Source organism: Oncorhynchus keta, chromosome 14 (genome assembly GCF_023373465.1).
Source record: "Oncorhynchus keta strain PuntledgeMale-10-30-2019 chromosome 14, Oket_V2, whole genome shotgun sequence".
Taxonomy (NCBI): domain Eukaryota; kingdom Metazoa; phylum Chordata; class Actinopteri; order Salmoniformes; family Salmonidae; genus Oncorhynchus; species Oncorhynchus keta.
This window is the reverse complement of record NC_068434.1, coordinates 40585715-40599109: the sequence shown is the minus strand read 5'-3', so window position 1 is coordinate 40599109 and position 13395 is coordinate 40585715. Positions and strand designations below refer to the sequence as shown.

The 13395-nt window shown below is 41.7% G+C and overlaps 1 protein-coding gene across 1 annotated transcript in view; it reads left to right on the top strand.

Moving 5' to 3' along the window:
* The window catches only part of zmat4a (zinc finger, matrin-type 4a), a 151579-nt gene that overhangs the window by 26225 nt on the left and 111959 nt on the right, over nucleotides 1–13395 (top strand). The window contains exon 2 of the mRNA XM_052461771.1: nucleotides 8380–8481. Coding sequence (XP_052317731.1) covers nucleotides 8380–8481 — 102 coding nt within the window. The remainder of the gene's footprint in view (nucleotides 1–8379; nucleotides 8482–13395) is intronic.

The window sequence follows — 13395 nt, the reverse complement described above, 5'->3', positions numbered from 1 at the left end:
GCTGCCATCAAATGGCTGCTGCCTAGACCATAGAAATAGAATCACTAGACACAGCCGATGGTAATGAGCTCAGCTGGGACGCAACGCTGGTCTGGAGAGAGAGTGCACTGTGCAGGGGACACTTTGATGCTTTGTCCCAAATGGCACCCTGTTCCCTGTTTGCAGTGCACTACTTTTGACCGGAGATTTATGGGCTCTGGTCAAATGTTGTGCACTAAATAGGAGGATAAGGTACCATTTTGGACATACCCTGGGACTCTGATCTAGACTAGAGACCTCAGCATGGTCAGCCTGCCTGTGTAGAGCCTGCCCACCCTACAATACACAGCTCTGAACTAGGTAGTTAGCAGCTGAATATTTTAAATTCCTTCTCTGGAACGTTTTTTTGTTTTCTCTCCCTTCTGTCTTTATGGATGAGCTTCTTCAAATGGATGGGATTGATTTATGGGACAGTTGTGTGACTGCAAATGTGTATTTTCTCCTCAATTGCTTAGCGAGAGAGATTCCATTTTGTCTTTCAAGTTCAGCTATTTTGAAACAATCCTGTATTCAAGGCTTAAAAGTTTAACCCTCAATGATTGTGGATTTCAGATGATGCTGCTGGCTAAGCCAGTCCAACATTCATTTTATTCAGTGACCTTTAGAAATGGGCACGTTTGCTTTTTGAGCTCTTGAAATTAAACTGTTAATACTAATGTATCCATTTCAAAAGATGTTAGAAGTGTATGGACGGTCAGTCAACAACAGGAGTTTAATTCAAGTGTTACATATGTAATGACTCACTAGGCGTGGCTGGTAGGATGGCAGTGATGAGAATCAATGCATATTTGTCCAAATTAAACGGTTCACAAAAAGGAAGATAAACTGTCGAATCAAAGCACTCCCACACACAGGGGATAAACTTATTTTAGGCTGGAATTTATCTTTGAAGATTAAATAGATTGTGCTTTTCTGCCAACATAAGTTAATGTCCGTGGCCTTCCATCAGATGCCCGGCAAGCTCAGCCTCCGGCATCCAGCCAGGAGCTTCTCCTTTGCTGAACTGAGGCTATGTCTACACTTGACACTTACATGCGACTTCCGCTATCTAAATACTAAGATTGCATCGAAAATATAGGTCTAGGCGTACAAATGTCGCATTGTGTGCAGCTTTCTCCTAAGTCGCGATGCAATCAGGCTACCGAAAGCGCATACGATGTCATCAGCATTTTGCACGTACTTTGAGAGCGAGAGGCACGTTTTTCACGTTGGAGAAAATATTATGCTAACCTGTATGCAATCCATTTAGCTTTGCTAGCTAGATTTCTGGCTAGCTACAGAGGCTTGCTATAGTAGTTGGCTACTGCCATCAAGTTGTTGTTGTGCTATTATCAGATTTAGCCTGTACCACCATTTGCAGAATGAATATTTGCATTTGAATAATCCGGACACAATGTGGACACGGTAGACACATTTAAATGTAGGTGTAGACGCATGAAGTGTTAGGAATTCCACCATCAGAACTCCATGATCAGAATACAAAGGATGCATGAACTGTCAAGTCTAGATACGGCCTGAAACAGCACCTTACATGCCCCCCATGTGTGTTGCAGCCTAACGAGGCTGAGTGGCTTTAGGTGCAGGCTGTGGCACTGCAGCCTAACTTGCTGCAGCCTAAAAATGCTGGTTGTGGGGCGTCTTACACTCCAAACAATGGCTTTCCCCGGCCACATTTGATATAAATTATTATATTTTGTAACATTATTTGAGCAAATGCCTGACCCTTTCCCCCTGAATTATGTAGGTGCCACTCTCTCTTAAATCCATAAATGATCAAGTTTGAGCAGAGCGCTGTACACCTTGAGAATGATTTACATTGAATTGTTGACTCACAATTTTCAATCAATCATTCAGTAAACAAAAGTTCCATTCTGTCTTCCTAAACTATATCCACTCTCTAGTTGTTGTATACACATTTTCCTGGCTTTCAGCTTCATCTGTTTTTCTATTATTCCAAGCATAGTATTCCTTGTGAACATTTTTCTCTGTGTGTAGATGGATCTTCCCCTCTTTGAGAATAACGTAGATAGATGGATATATAGAGAGAGAGCAAGAGAAGGGAGACAGACACAGAGAGAGCAAGAGAGACAGAGAGAGTGAGAGAAAAAATAGAGAGATTGCCTAGCCCAGGACAGTCTAGTTGTCTCTTCTTATCTCTCTGTGTGGTCCAGGCCCCTGTAGCTGCTGAATGAATCAGACTGCAGTGTCAAACCTTTTCTAAGCCAGAAGGGGCACCTTGACGACAGCCAAATGTGAAAAGGCAGCACATGTCGACGTCCTCTTGGACTCTTGTCCAGCTTCACAGCTTAACACCTTCCATTACGAATTACAGCCCACCTTTTATAACCCCAACATCTGCCAGTCGCTCCTGCCACACTGCCCTCTGTAATATCTGCACTAACCCTCTCTCTTTATCCAGATGTTTCTGTCTCTCTGTCTTTCTCTCTATTCTCCCTCTCTTTGTTTCTCTCTCTATTTCTCTCGCCTTGTTTCTCTCACTCTCTTTCTCTTTCTGTCTCTCTTTCTTTCTCTCTCTCCAGTTACACAGGCCCTGCTCCGACTGATTTGCTGCTGACAGTTCCCGGTCAGTCGGTCAGAGCATGGGAGTAAACAGTGTGGAGAGAGAAGCAGGGTATGAGAGGCAGGCGGCACTCCTGCTAATTTGATTGTCAGCATAAGGCAATTCAGACCCATTTAGCTCAAATGCAGCACAGTGCTTATTCTCACACCTCAGTTCCTACATTGTTTTTAGTCAAAATTGCCAATATGCCCTGAAATAACCTGGTGTAGTACTGAGGGGTAACTCTAATCATGCAGACAATGGCAGCTGCTGTGATGTGATACTGAGCTGTGCATACAAAAGAGACCTACAATTTCTCGGAGAGCGAGATGTCTTTGCATTCTCTCTTATCAATTTAAAATGAATATTTTTCGGCATCTCATTTATAATATTCAACCCACTGTAATTATAGCTCTGTATCCGACAGCAAAATCCATTGACGTAATAAATTGATTGTCAAGGAGGGAGAACTGGAACATGCTAATTGCGTGCGCTGAGCAGTGGTGTGCTATGTGTGCATAGCTCCTAGGTGCCTTGTTCCGTTTCACACAAAATGACTGTCTCAAATGGCACCCCATTTCCTATTTAGTATACTTTTGACCAAAGTAGTGCACTATATTGGGAATAGGGTTCCATTTGGGATACAGATAATGGTGTTTTCTTTTAGACATTCCAGGGTCAGAGAGGGAGATAGGCTTGTAGCTCTGGCATTAAATGACTCTAATGCTGATGGACAAGGACAATGTCGGTGCCCAGACGCCCACTGGTATCTGGCCAACAATGCTGTCGAGGAGGGGACTAAGACAAGATGCTCCTCAGACCTTGCTGCCCACTGATGCTTTTGCTTTCTAAACAGTGTTGGTAGAGGTTGTGTCCCAAATAGCATCCTATTCCCTACATAGTGCACTACATTTTACCAGAGCATAGGGCTCTATATAGTGCACTATATAGGGAGTGGGATGCCATTTGGGATGCAAGCAGAGTGATTAATAATGCATCTCTACATTATCTGCTTTGCTAAGCTGAGACATACAGAGAGAACTGAGACATAGAGAGAGCTGAGACAGGCAGAGGAGAGGGGCTGAGGAGAGCCGATAGCCTCTTAAAGCCTATCATTTATGGTGTTTGTCCTGTGGAATTTGCACTCACTGTCTACTTGGGCTAGCAAAATGGTGCTGCTCTCAGCCGATTACCAGACTGGGGGGTTGGTTAGTTCTGCGGCAGTCAGACATTCTGGGATCTGACAGGTTTTTTCCTCGTTCACGTCAGTTGGGTGCTTTAGCCCTCCGCTCCTCTCCTATTCCACACTGGAGCTCTGAATGCCAGCCTCCCTCCCCTGCTGATGCAACAGCTTACAGGCACTGTGCCGCCTGCCGCGAGCTGCAACTCAGAGCCAAGGTCACATTATTTTCAAGAACAAGCAACACAAAATGCCTAAAGGTGAAAAGGCAGTCTGGAACAAGTTCATCCTGTACTATGATTTAATGGGACAATTCAAATGAAATAATTCAGAGGGTTACCAAGATTAGAACAGACTGTTATATAAACCCAGGGATTGTTCCCATTTGAACTTGTGGACCACAGCAACTGTGCATTGAAAAACCCAGGTTCCTGGCCTTCATCGCGATGGGCTTGAATTGTGCGACTCAAGTAGAACGCAGGTCACGGAAAATGTACATTGTTAGTGGGATGGGGTGGGTATTGTAGTATGCTGTATGTTGTTTGGGGGTGCTTTTTCCTTTTTTATTCCTTTCATATATCTTTGTTTCTCTGGGGTGCGTCTTGCAATCCAACCTGTGAGAGAAGAAATACAACATTTGGTGTCTGTAATGCACTTTTGATATTGGATGCCAATTGTCGTTAAACCCCAACAAAGAAGAACAACTCCTGTGGGCACCACAACCATGTGAGAGGACACAAACGCTGGCTGTGTGTGAGCTGTTTGGCCAGCCAACCCACTGCACTACAGAGAACTCTAACTTTGAACAGCTTGTGCTGAACTTTTTTTTGGTATGGTGCAAACACTCACTTAATTGGTGTTGTTTCATAAGTATCTGAAGTGATGCTAAATAACCTGTCGGCGTGACATTGATTTATGTTCTGATTAATGAGCTAGGCCTTTTCTTTTAAAGTTACTACCTGAATATCTTATTTGTATATCCTGTTTTGCCTGCAACCCTGCCTCCTCCACCATGGGTGTATTCATTACATCTTGCAATAATAAACAATTTACCGTTTAAGATCCAAACTGAAGGAACCTACCTCAATTTGTCTAATAAAACCCTGTTGTTTCCATTACAAACCGTTTTCCGTTTGGAGTAAACGGTTTCTGATGCAAAACGTTTCGCAACAGAATAAAAGCTTTCCAACAGAATAAGCATAATCAATACACCCCTGTCCTTCAGGTCTGACACACGCCCGCTGGCAAGTGCCTAACTCCACATTTTACCATACTGGTGACAACCAGACAAAGCAATTTGAATTGAATTATGTGAATCCTAAAATCTGTATTGAGGCAAAGGTGTAGTGCAGTTATGACAACTATTATATTTAGGAAAACAGCTCACTTCTTGCAATTCTACACATTTTGCCACGAAGAGAGAAAAATGTGTAGTTTTATAGCTAATCTCATGCTATTCTATTCTGAGGCTGAGGGATCATTTTTTTTCAGTTTTAATGCTAATTTCCTGCTATTTTACACATTTTGCCATGAGGCCAAGAGGACATTATGCAGTTTTAAAGCTAATTTCCTATAATTAACAAAAACAATGTTGAGGGCTGCGGTGGTGTATCCTACGCCACTGTATCGGGGAGTTTACGGAGGTAATTGCCTTTGTCCTCTAACACATTCCTCACTCCTCCTCACCTTTATTATTGTTTATTTGATTCATTTGCTGTATCTGTTACTCCAGGCTACACAAATAAATAATCCGGAGCAACTGGCTCCATCCCCGGGCTCATGATTTATTTACACATAATGATGGATAGAAATAGAAAAAGGAGAGAAATGTATAGGCTGCCCTAAATCTAGCGATACGGTTTATCTCTAGTATATGTAACGGGTTTCTTCTTCCTCCTCTGAGGAGGAGGAGTAGTAGGAAGGATCAGAGGACCAAAATGCAGTGGGGTATGTATCCATAATATAATTTAATGAGACTGAATACAAAATACAAAAGAACAAGAGAATCAATGAAAATGAAAACCGAAACAGTCCCGAATGGTGCAAACACTGAAACGGAAAATAATCACCCACGAAACACAAGTGGGAAAAGGCTACCTAGGTATGATTCTCAATCAGAGACAACTAACGACACCTGCCTCTGATTGAGAACCATACCAGGCCAAACGCAAAAGACAACATAGAAAAAGGAACATAGATAACCCACCCAACTCACGCCCTGACCATACTAAAACAGAGACATAACAAAAGAACTAAGGTCAGAACGTGACAGTATACCTGCCTATTTCCTGTAGGTCAACACATACACAACCACTTTTCCTAAACAGGTGTTATGTCAGCCTATTTGTTTAATTGAGGCTAGTGATTTGGAGATGGCAATAAGGTATGCATGCATCATTTTGGGATAATCATACATTAGACAAATAACTGGATACGTCTAAACCTTTGTATAAAGACATTACAGACATAAGGGATATTTTTCCATGTTTTGATTGAGCTCAGATTATTTAGGTATGTGGTGATATTTCCCTTTAAATGTTGGCCTTAAAGTATAGTGTGTAGGCATACATACTGTATGGGGTGCTAAGAGTTTAAAAGATTATAGCTTTTGCGTCACAAATAAAATAAGATGGTACCCTCTCCCCTATATAGTGGACTACTTTTGACTCTGTGGTGCCATTTGGGACGCAGCCCTGGTCTCTCCTGCTGACCACTGCTCAAGTCATTAGAATTGCCTCTGGGAGGAGTAGAATTTCTGAGGGAGACTTGGTCAATTTTCTGGAAACAGAGCCAATTAAAGATGGTGAGCCACATGATTATTACTCATTACAGATCACAGTCAGGTCACATAACCTGGCCGTAAAATCATACTGCAGATTCTTCACTTACATTTTCTATGACAAATGTATCTTATGCAATCAGTTCAATTATTGATTGTTTTAGAGAAACGTTTCTCTCTTGTATCGTTCAATGATTGAAGTTTAAGTAACCGGGTATTTTAATCAGTTCCACCCCCCCCCCCTCTTTCTCTTTGTCCTTACACTTTATAGGGAGAGATATTAGGGTCCCAAAAGGGTTACCATAGTTTATACCTCCTGGACATCTCTGCTGTTCTGTCATGTCATGCCTAATGAAGACTCCACAAAGTCAATAAGGATGAGCTGAGCATGAGTGTTCCCAAATCTGCAATGTGAGCCCTCTAATGACAGCATGGCTGAATTAATAATAGAGAGAGCAGAGCAGAAGTAGAGAGAAGAGAGACGAGAGAGAGAGATCAAGAGCAGAAAGGGTGCAGTCCAACCCCTCAAAGAGCATCTTGCCGTCCCCTTCCAAATCTCCCCCAGCTGAAGTTCAATCATTTATTTATATTTATAAACTTGGTGGTTTGAGCCCTGAATGCAGATTGGGTGAAAGCTGTGGTATATCAGACCATATACCACGGGTATGACAAAACATCTATTTTTACTGCTCTATTTACGTTGGTACACAGTTTATATTAGCAATAAGGTACATCGGGGTTTGTGGTTTATGGCCAATATACCACAGTTCCTAAGAATAGCCCTTAGCCGTGGTATATTGGCCATATACCTCACCCCCTCGTGCCTTATTGTTTAATTATACCACACCATTGATGAATAATCCTTTCCTTTCTGATTAGTTTGAAGGGCATTCAAGAGTGTGCATTATTTCCCTATAATGCACGGTATAATTGCACGGTTTAATTGAAGGACTATGACGTTCATTCTTACATGTTCTATTTTTGAGCTGCTTTTGAAACCAAAAGTTGAATTGAAAACATTATTGGCATTGTTGAATTCGATTTTCATAATAGCAAGCTAGGATGATGGTTTGCTTAGCTAAGCTAGCAAGTCTGTTTGTTTGGTTACCAAGGCAATAGTAGCGATCTAGCTAGTTAGTCAACTTGATAGCGACTTCAGTGGATGTTGTCACATTTCTACTGGCAAATTGATACATTTCTAGTGACAAATATGTTAATTAATAGCCCTGGTATAAAAGGAATAATCAATTCAGGGCTCTATGAGTTGTCTGGAAAAAATGCAACTCCGTGTAAGGTGAGTTCCACTTCGCTAACATGTGGTGCAACACACCTTGCACCACATGTTAGCGAAGTGGAACACACCTTGCACGTTGTGCATTATTTTCCAGAGAACACATAAGCCCCTCGTTGATTATCCCTTGCGAATTTCCAAGATAAATACTATCAGGGTATTCAGTCGTGTTGATTTATTTACTATTGCCTTGACGTGGTTTCGACCTGCTACCTGAAAATGGGTTTATTGACACAAAATAAAATTCAGTTATGACTTCCTGCTGGATGGAGGAAAAAACATACTCTGCATTTGTTACTGCCATCACAGTGCTTGATATAATGAAATATTGATTAAACAGCTATCAAAGTATGAAATGACAATTCCATTTAGTTGCTCCATTATGTCCCTTCATTGCACTTGAAGCATTCAGGCATATTATATCCTGCAATTTCACATTTATATGATCTTACCCGGAATTCCTCATTTGAAATGCCTCCAACCCAGTGTTATATTTCATGCTGTTGTTTGTCTGTCCTCTCTCCCACCAGATGAAGTCTACAGAAGTGGACCAAGGGCTTTTCACAGACACCTACTGTAAAGTGTGCAGCGCCCAGCTCATCTCCGAGTCCCAGAGGGTTGCCCACTATGAGGTGAGGAATACTTACTATTCTACAGTAATTCCTCTCAACCCCCACCATGCAGAGTTAGAGACCAGACACACCATAATGAACATCAGTTGTGCGCAGTAGATCACCTGCACAAACTATGGTGATTCATTCATCGTGTGTAGAATAATAGTCGATGTTCTGTGGTGAGAGGCAATAGGACGACCGCCCGCTGTGCATGGCCAACGTTCATATTAGTCTGTCTTGTCAAGATGAGCGAGGGATACAGAGGTTTAAGCAGTGATCGAACCCCTGTCTCCAGGGGCCATAGATGGTCTGAGGTTGGCAGTGCTATGGCTAAACCAACCACCAGCACATCCCTCATCAGTTTACCAGACAATCCAACCATTATTAACCAAGGCTTAGGTCATGCTGTTTGTTCTGTGTCAGTCAGCACCACTCAGCAGCAGAAATCGCAAACGGCGGAGGGCTGCAGTTTTAAAATGTCAATAAGCACGACTCACCTGGATTCACCCAATTATTCTTAATTATTTAGTTAAAGTGCTGACAAACAGCAAACACTGCCAGGCCCCATTGCCCTCCATGACCACCAGGTTTGTCGACAACCAGAGATTGCAGAAGAGGTTCTCTTTCCGTGTGTTTCAGCAGTGCTTGAGTTTGGCCAGTGCTCACTAGACTGAAGTACGAACACCTTGAATTTTCTTCTGCTTGACCACCTTCACCTCTTATACAAATCAAATGTTATTGGTCACATACACATATTTAGCAGATGTTGCCAGCAGCATACCACCCTGCATACCACTGCTGGCTTGCTCCGGAAGCTAAGCAGGGTTGGTCCTGGTCAGTCCCTGGATGGGAGAGCAGGTGGTGTTGGAGGGCAAGTAGGAGTCACTCTTTCCTCTGGTCTAAAAAGTAGCCCAATGCCCCAGGGCAGTGATTGGGGACACTGCCCTGTGTAGGGTGCCGTTAAACGGGTGTCCTGACTCTCTGAGGTCATTAAAGATCCCATGGCACTTGTCGTAAGAGTAGGGGTGTTAACCTCTGTGTCTTGGCTAAATTCCCAATCTTGCCCTGAAACCATCACGGTCACCTAATAATCCCCAGTTTACAATTGGCTCATCCCCCTCCTCTCCCCTGTAACTATTCCCCAGGTCGTTGCTGTAAATGAGAACGTGTTCGCAGTCAACATACCTGGTAAAATAACGGGGGGAAAAAATAAAAATAAAATGTTATTGCGTGTGTATCGAAATGCTTGTACAGTAGAAGGGCTCAGATAATTTCAAATGAAAATGTGTTCCGGCACTTGTTTCTTTCTAGTCCAAGCACAGCGGCTGGCTATCGGGAGGTAACTGGTCTCTTTTGTACTCCAGATGCTGCCTTTCACTCACTGTCACACAGAGTCAGATGGCCAGAACACATTGTCTGACTGCAGGGCCCATGGTGCATCCATATGGACATCAGGAATAATAGGAGCTGAAAGGACTCGTGTAACACTTCCGTCATGCGGTTTAAGTATTTATCTGAGTGCTTGCCCTACCTACAACGGACTGTTGGTCACTGAGTTTGCTACCGTTGCAACTACTCCTGATCGCTCTGATAGCTGCTATTTCTGATAGCTATGAAATGTGCTATCTGAGTGATTCCTCATGAAACTGGAACAAAAAAAGACTGTGATTTGGGGGATTTGTACGACATGTAATCCGTAGAAGGGTCCTTTGGAGGAAGGATTGTTGACATATATTTGATATTTGTATCTTAAAGCATAATTTCTGAATAATTGAAGTTGGAATATTTGTCACTTTTTGGCCTCACTCAGGCCTCTTTTAAAACTCATAATGTTTCATCTGTAGGTGCTACAAAGCAAAGGTTGATGTCATATGAAGCTTTACCACTTTCTCTGTAATATTTATTTCAATAACACATCTCTTACATACATTTACGAATATAGAAAAATTAAAATGTGAACATGAATAATAAAAAAATGAGTTTGTTGATTTGGCAAATTTTTCTATATATTTTCAAATATAATATACCCTATGGGTATATAAACGTTTCAGAGTGGGCTATCTGCTACTTTTAGAGTTATGATCCAATTTGTAAACATTACCAACAGAGTGAAAGTGAAAAATTGATTAAAAATGGTTGCCCTCTGCTGGTAATTTGCAGGATGTGCGATGATAAAAGTAAAAGGAGGGCTGTGATTGGTTACGTTGCCTACTATAACAATGTCTTTGTATAAAATGGGCCATAACTTAAAAAAAAAAAAAACAGATGTCCCACTCTGGAACTTTGATATGCCCGTGGAGTATATTATGTTCAACAATACATTTAAAAGTTAGCCAAATCAAAAATGGTATATTTTCAATATTCATGTTAATACTTTTCAATATTAATACATTTATATAAGAAATGTGTTATTGAAATTCTAATACTACTCATATTACAGAGCAAGCTGTAAATCTTCAAATAACACTAACTTTGACTTTGTGGCACATACAGATGACATATAATGGATATTATGGAGTCTTAAAGGAGGCCGGGGTAAGGCCAAAATGTCACAAATATTCCAACTTTAATATATTATATCTCAATAATGCTTTAAGATACAAATATCAAATATATGTCAACATTCCTTCCTCCAGAGGAACCTTCAATGGATTAAATATAGTGAAAACCACCAAAAGTCATGGTCTTTTTTGGCTCTAGTTTTGTGAGGAATCAGCCATCTATACTTTGATCGTGTTTTAGATCATGTATTATTCCCAAATCATTGTATCCCCCATTCTCTGATTAGTCTGTGTTAATATGAGACTAAGTATGTTCAGAGTTCAGACAGTGTGCAGTCTATTGGGGTTGAGTGAGGATGAGGACCGACTGTGTTTAGGCTGCTGGGATTGAATGAAGATGAGGATTACACCAATCAATCAATGAAATGTATTTATAAAGCCCTTTTTACATCAGCCGATGTCACAACGTGCTATTCAGAAACCCAGTCTAAAACCCCAAACAGCAAGCAATGCAGGTGTAGGAGCACGGTGGCTCGGAAAAACTCCCTAGAAAGGCCAGAACCTAGGAAGAAACCTAACTAGAAACCAGGCTCTGAGGTATGGCCAGTCCTCTTCTGGCTGTGCTGGGTGGAGATTATAACAGTACATGGATCAAGATGTTCAAACGTTCATAGATGACCAGCAGGGTCAAATAATAATCACAGTAGTTGTAGAGGGTGCAACAGGTCAGCACCTCAGGAGTAAATGTCGGTTGGCTTTTCATAGCCAAGCATTCAGAGTTGCAGGTGCGGTAGAGAGAGAGAGAGTCGAAAACAGCAGGTCCAGGACAAGGTAGCATGTCTGGTGAACAGGTCTGGGTTCTATAGCTGCAGGCAGAACAGTTGAAACTGGAGCAGCAGCAGGTGGACTGGGGACAGCAAGGAGTCATCAGGCCAGGTAGTCCTGAAGCATGGTCCTAGGGCTCAGGTCCTCTGAGAGAAGAGAGAAAAGAGAGAGAAAGAGAGAGACGCCTCCGAAGTTTGGGTAGGCATGTTGGAATGTTTATCCGACTGGATAAAAAAATGTATAATAATAATAATAATCATTATGTCCCCCCCACTTCTAAAGCCAAAGTTGTGCCCCTGGATTACACTGAAGTGCAGTGCAGTGCAGTCTAGTGTGGTAGTAATGTGAACTGAACATGGGTAACAACAGAACCAAAGTGCTGAGGATGGGATCTCTCAGAGCAGGAAGTAGTTGTACCCCACTGTGTAGAATATTCATTTAGTTATTGTCTGTTGTGTTGAGACTACACCACTTGGCCTGTTTCCTCCTGCATATGTGGTGCATCTGTGATCTAAGATGCCTCTGCCTCTAATGCATTGTGACTTGTTTGGGGCATAGTGACGATAATGATAGGCAGTGGAAGGCAAGAAGAAGACTCAATGAGGAAAACAGGCAAGGCTTCACACAACTTTCTTCCAGACAATCACAGAGTTTATCCTGTGTTTGTTCGGAGAGAGAGAGAGAGACACTCCTGTGTCCTTAGTTGTCTCTTTACTGTCTCATGCCTTAGATGAGTAGATATGCTGTTTATGCTTCGTTTGAACAACCACATAAGGTATTTTCTCCTTTTTAATCCGATTTTGTACATTTGAAAACCTTAAAATACTCTTCCTGAGTTTAACAAGGTTTCCTTGTGTAATGCAAACTCAGAATTTCAATTGCCAAAAAGAAACCTGTTTGGTGTAATGCACTCTTGACTTGAATCCTAGCGTTGAGATTGATGCAGGCTATGCCTTTTCAAGTTGAGATTGAAAACTTAATTATTTCAGCATTGCATTGAGCTGTTAATCTCCACTTCAAACACATCAAAGCCATAGGTCTGATGTAGAGGAGATCATAATGGTCTGGTCCTACAGTTCAAAGAATTATTCCCTTTGCTGGGTCACATTTATCATGGGTCCCAAATGCCACCCTATTCCCTATAGAGTGCACTACTTTTGACCAGAGTCCTATTGGCCCAGATTAAAAGTAGAGAACTACAGTATATAGGGAATATGGGGACATTTAGTATCCAGACTTAATTTTGCCTTTGATCCTCAAATAAATGTAACGGGTTTAGCATGTGTTAATAGGACTCAGGAGGTATAGCCCTAGGTACAGCAGTATTGCAGTAAGTTCAACCTTTATGCAACTTTCAACCTCCATGCAGTTCCTGCTGTGGTTTCACACATATCTAATAATATCCCATTGCTTCAAGCTGTATTTGCTTGTTTATGGTAATGAAATGGATTTGCAGCTGGTTAGAACTAGACCCCAGTGAGCAATCCCAGCGCATCTACTGTACATGATAGGATCCAGTGCTTTAAAGATAATTATTCTTTAGTCATTTCAGTTTCGGGACGATTACCTGCCACACCCTGTATATTTTCCACAGATTACAGTACCA